Raw genomic sequence first — 6,252 nt, 5'->3', positions numbered from 1 at the left:
GGGGGGGGGGGGGGGTTGTCGATAAACCAAATCCAACCCATCACTTAAAATTTGTTTTCTGAGACTAAGGGTTTGATACGGGTTTGCTGGTAATTCGCTACCAATTCGAATTTTAAATGTCTCCAACAAGGTAAACATCCGTTTTTTTAAAAAAGAGTTTGAAATTATCCTTTTGGAATCAAGATTTATGTAAACACTTTACCGTATAAACATTATCTTGTGGTGTTTCTATTTCACCAGAATATTGAACTATAGCTTTTAAATCTGGTAATTGATCTTTCACTTGTAAAATTTTCTTTAAATAAGCTGTATTTTCTACAACTATAACTTGAGCTTTACTGTCAGCGGCTATAAACTGACAAGCTTCGGCATTGTTTGTTGTATAGATACCAACTCCAATACCACTGTGAAGAATACACAAATAACATTATAGAATTATATTATTGCATAGCTCTATGATTTAAGCTTTCATATAAGATGTTGTTAGTACTGATTTTAACCATCGCAAAGAGCTATAATTCATGGAGTTTATAATATTTAAATTCAATTTCAATTCTGGAAACTTATTTGCATTATTCCTTATACTAGAAAATAGCTCCGAATAAGAAACTTCGATAATTAAACGGGCATTTTTTTACACATTCAAAACTGCATGATATTTTGATGAACAATTGTGATACAATGAAGCAACATAATGATGTATTTGCCATGACAACAACACAACTTGCCTATCCTTTTTGACACCAAAAATCTAGTAAAGTATTGCGCAAGCGACTTCGGTTTTCGCTCCACATGCAAACTAGTTAGTTACATTGAAACACACTTTTTATAAGCTACCACTACCAAATAAAGACAAACAATCGAAAGTCAGAGTCAGGTCAATATTTACTCACCCAGCAAAAATGGCTCCAAGATCAGCAAAGAACCATTCTGGACTGTTAAAACCCATAATACATACACTATAATGTGGTTGTAGACCAAGCTGAAATTGTAATAAAGAAAACCACATATGACCATAAGAAAAACAAATAGTAATACCGTGCAATCATCTCTGTGCAAATTCTAAATGTTCCAGTTAACTTCAAGATATTTCTTTCATTTATGTAAGGCTATAACCAATAAATCAAATGGAACAATTTTGAACAATTCTCATATAATGTATCTATCTTTCTATTTCGGGCGAATTTTCTAAATCAGCATTGATTTATCAAACAACAAACAAAATATGTAGTCATCCTTTGCTTCAATTTACAGTTAATTCAAAATAAGACAATCTATAGTTTTTTGGCATCTCCAAATGAAAAACTGCGGTACAAATTGTTCTTGTAAGCAAACCTTATTCCTACAAGTGTGGGTTGGGTTGTTCTGTAGCCGATGTAAGAACAGTGACAAGTAACGTCAGCATTAGCTACACAGGGCATTATATTGGATTTTACGCTAGTCAATCAGATCCCCGGATTACACGCGCGCAGACATATTGTTTACAGGATTTCTAACAAGGGCTCTGATTAATTGTATTCGCTATCGCACGATCTAATCAAATCGCTTCATTTACAAACTTCGGTGATACAAGAAAGGTGACTATTGCAGGCAAGGTATCAAACGCAGTTCTTAATGGCTTCCACGCTATCGCTTGAGGAATAATTAACCACCTGAAATCATCGACCTATATACGACATCGATATTTTTATTAATCTAATGACTAAATATTGACTTGCTTTATTTATTGACTACTGTAATAATGGAAACATCTAATAGCTACTGTACAAACAAAATCAACAAATAATCAGTAACAGATCATAAAAGGAGTTGATTTGGTCTTTAAAGAACTAAAAAATGAACGAAAATTGCATAATTTCTTCAAAAATGCCCCAAACTAGTAATTCACTTTCTATTTCTTATTATGTCTTTTCTTTATATATGGCAGTCTCAAGAAAAAACGAGTCGTTTTTAATTCTGGACACACATGTATTTGAAGGCTCCAATTTTGAACACTTATACTGACAAGCTTAGCTTAATAATTCCCCTTTCTAACTCTAAGGTATGATTGGTCAAACGGATCAAACATCATATAGCATATTATAAAGGAAATTATTCATCCATTTTGTAGCCTCTCCGGTCAATGACTTAAATCAAATTAATTAACACGTACTGCTTCAATTGCATTTGGTGACGATCGCTTTTACGTTAAAGAGGTGATCTTTTATCAGAGTCATATACTGTTATATACTATTGGCAATAAAGTCTTAGTACCTTTGAGATAGCGTGAATGAATTGCCACACACACAGACGTCAGAAATTTGGAATGGTACTAATCAATGACAATGTTGACTAAAAACGATACCAATTCCTTTCCGGAAGATAGTATCAAGACGTCGTTACCAATTACAATTACTACTAAATTATCACTTAATTTCCATTCTCAATCTTACCTTAATCAATACTTACCTTAATAAAACTTTTGGCTGTTGTTTTACAAGAATCATAATACTGTTGATACGTCCACTTGATCCAGGCATTATTTATTTTTACACCTGTTGAGATATAAAAATATACAGTTCAATATTCAAGACCTTTTTCTTTCTATTACCCCTTTAAATCTCCTATAAATCTTTACTATTTCCCTGAGGCCTTCCCTGTAATCTTTTTCATGACGGATAATATAGCATGACCAAAAAGAACAACTTAAAGTATAATTTTATGCTAGACTACAAAGCACCTCATTAAGCTCCAACAAACTTCAAAATGATCCCTTCGGGAATAATAACCCCCAGATTGAAATGACATGCTATAGAGAAGGGCCCTCAACAGATTGCACACAATATATATCCCCTTAAACTTTCATATTTCTTATTATTTCTTTTCATTGAAATTCAATGAATGTCTACAAAAGCTTGCTATGATCTTACAAAGCAATGTCGTAAGGCAACTAAAGTTTAACTTTGCTCAAAACCGGTTTTCAGATATACGAATGAAAAAGGATTCTGATCACAATTGAGATCAATAGTTTTGTACAAATATTAGCTCCTTCGACATGAAGCATTGACAAGACACAAGCATAAGGAATGAAAATCCAAAGGCATCATCTTTAGCTATGTTGCACCGAACTCAGGCCTTTAAGCCTACATTCAAGCCCAACATTGAAGCTGCAATGAAAGATACAAAACAACGTTTTCATAAAGTGCATCGTAAATATTTGGTCAAGGTTACATAGACGACAACATTACTAACGTCATGCATATCAAATAAAGTAAAGTATGCCACGCAAAATATGATAACCCAGTTTTATTATACAACAAGAGACTTCATAACTCATACGCGGAGCAGAAATGAAAAGACGAAAGCATTGAAACAAATAAAAAATCACCACTTCAGCAGGCTACATCCAGCGCTATTTATCACAGATAAATCTTGTTGCCTTATTTTTTTCTTTGAATGGACTTACCTGGTGTCATAACCAAACCAAAAGAAACCCTGTTTATGATGATAAATCCATTGAACTTTTAAGCGTTTTGCAATAATTACCTGTAGTTTATTAGATTATTATTTAGTTTTATGGATTGATTGGATTATAAAGGGATTCTGTTGTATAGTTGTGGCACAAAGTCCACCGATGAATATAGACTACTTTTCGATCAATTTTAAACATTTAAACTTTTTGGTCATCCTAAGAGGTGTTATTCCTTAAAGGTGTGCGAATATATTTAATAAATAGGGTAATACATCCCTTCAGATATACTTACATAGAGCCGTATTATTGGGAATTTTATCCACTGTATTTTTAAAGAAATCTGGTATGGTCTGAGTTTCGATGGCCCCAATTCCTTCACCAACTCGAATCTGTACAGCACCATCTCTTTCAACGGTGGAAAACGTCTTTTCAGGTAGGACATTATCTGAAATGAAAGATGTTTAATAGTCTCTCAAAACTTATGGAGCACTACGACCAGTGGCGTATATTAAGGTTAATTGGAATATCAGCTTTAAAACAGATATTACTTGAATGACTTTGCGTTTAAAAATACAATTTTTTGTAAGTTTACACACTTCCCTCCTAGAAATTTCAACCAAAAATGTCTCACGTTTCGGCTTAAAATCCTCTGTATGAACAAATTAGGCTAGTGGTACTATTTTGGATGTGCATAGCGACATCGGTCCTTGCTCAGTTTCTATTTTATATGATATTAAACGTTTAAATAGAAGGTCACTTTCATTCAAATCATAACCATGATATTGTTAAGGAAAAAACATGTTAAAACATCTGCATGTCCTGCATTTTGTCAGGTAAGCCAATCAAACTAAGTTAATGGCTCCTTAAGAAAAGAAGTGATTCAGCTATTCAGTCTAAAGTAAATCTTCATCTTGTATGCTCATATACATTTTAAAATATAAACAAATATGCTATTTTTAAAGGAGGGTTTGATTTCAAATGTACATGCTTGGGTTTGAACAGTTATTCATTTACAAATGGGGCGATGATCTGTTAGGTGTTCTCGGTAAGGTAGTTTTCTTGTCCTAATTTTCCTTTTTCATATTGAGAACAATTTTGAAGAGATGAAAACAGTGTATGAATATTGATAATCTGTTCCATATTTGGTCTTATACTTCCGAGTAGTTCCAAATAGGTCACACATGTGATGAAGTAGGTCAAGTAACTATTACATTTTATATAGATATTACCGCCTTAAATTGAACATTATCTCAATCACGGTAAGGAACATGAATCAAAACAAGTAGTATATGAGGGTGAAAGTTTGTAAAACCAAGACACCAAATTACAAAAGCAACTTACTATTTTCCATTTTATAAATGATAAATCCACAATGTTTATACTATAGACTTTGCCTTGAAATAAAATTCACTGATTCGTATGAACCTGTAATATCCTTAATGGGATTATTTGCTGAAATCCGAGACGTTAGACGATAACCTTGTTAAAAGTCACATCAAGTCAAAGTTTCAAATCTTGTATCGATCAAATATCGGAGACTGGCTTAAACTTTTCTCCAAATATATCACTATTTAATATTCTTCTTGTATTTAAAACAGTACAGTGATTTTAAGTCATGCATTTACAAAAATATAATCAAGCCGGATTTAAGTTTATCATAATTTGTCAGTACATCCTTTCTTATTTCAACTCAAAACTTCTAGTAATGTCTCAGATTATTGTCCATGTACATTCACTCAAAACATGTCTTGACAAGCAGGTTTTATATTTACATGCATGCAAAACCATAAACTATATCCTTATAATACTTGCAATACTCTTTATCGATAACAATAAAGCTATACAAAACAATCTTCTCATAAATTATGCAATTCAAACGCTCGATTATGGCGTCTGTCCTTGACCAAATAATAAATGAAGGCCGGGAGCCACGTATTAAAAATCAAAAAAGCTTGTAACTACTCATGTGAAACAGAACCCGTTTTGACCTGGTTTTTGTCACATCCAGTCCAAATAAATTCTCACGATTTTAACGAAATAATATTGTCACTGTTTAGAATCTATTTAACGCTTCCAATAAACCAGACCTTCACATAGTAAAATATTAATCCACATGCCGGCTATCAATACCCAATTAAAAAATCAACGACCTGAATTGTCAATATTCTTGCTTTAGCCTTCAACATCATCCGAAGGTCGAATTTGGATACCTTAAGGCACACCGAATCTTAAATCCATTTATGTAATAGCAGTCTATATATTGACATCTTTATCAAAACCACTCAAGCAACTAGTATGTTATAAAAATATAGCCTATGTGACTATATGAAAAACCGGTCCAATATGTAGTCTATATACCCTTCCTTTGACGGTAGGTAAACATTTGAATTGCATTAGAGGTGAATGGTTTGTGTGTGTGTGTTTGAATTACCTGATTACTATATACAGCCTACTTTCCCCTTCGCTGAACAGTAGCAGAAATAAATACGTGAAGATGATCACTCTACCCCAATTGGAAGCATTAACCGTGACACACTGCATACCTTGACATGATTTAGCATGTGTGAAATTATGTTACGTATAAATAAAAAGGATATATCCATTTACCACAGTTCATTACGGGATTACTGAAGCACTAGGTAGACTATGGACCATATACCAATAACTTGACCAAAATATTGATGAAACAAATTATTTGTCATATCAAACAAGGTTGCGTTTAAGATCATTATTCCTAGGGGAATGGGTTCGAACACTCAAACCCAATCTGAATATATTGGTTGCGTCGGTGAAACTAAGGA

The 6,252-nt window shown here is 33.1% G+C and overlaps 1 protein-coding gene across 1 annotated transcript in view; it reads right to left on the bottom strand.

The window, feature by feature from the left end:
• LOTGIDRAFT_234625 (hypothetical protein) overlaps window positions 1-5,027 on the bottom strand; it is an 11,544-nt gene extending 6,517 nt beyond the window's left edge. The window contains exons 1-5 of the mRNA XM_009062766.1: window positions 4,793-5,027; window positions 3,744-3,896; window positions 2,449-2,534; window positions 894-982; window positions 203-404 (exon numbers count right to left, since the gene is read on the bottom strand). Coding sequence (XP_009061014.1) covers window positions 203-404; window positions 894-982; window positions 2,449-2,534; window positions 3,744-3,896; window positions 4,793-4,802 — 540 coding nt within the window. The 5' untranslated portion in view covers window positions 4,803-5,027. The remainder of the gene's footprint in view (window positions 1-202; window positions 405-893; window positions 983-2,448; window positions 2,535-3,743; window positions 3,897-4,792) is intronic.
• Window positions 5,028-6,252: the final 1,225 nt, after the last annotated feature.

This window comes from Lottia gigantea, assembly GCF_000327385.1.
Source record: "Lottia gigantea unplaced genomic scaffold LOTGIsca_53, whole genome shotgun sequence".
Classification (NCBI taxonomy): Eukaryota; Metazoa; Mollusca; class Gastropoda; family Lottiidae; genus Lottia; species Lottia gigantea.
The sequence above is the reverse complement of the archived record's forward strand: the minus strand, read 5'-3'. Positions and strand labels throughout refer to the sequence as shown.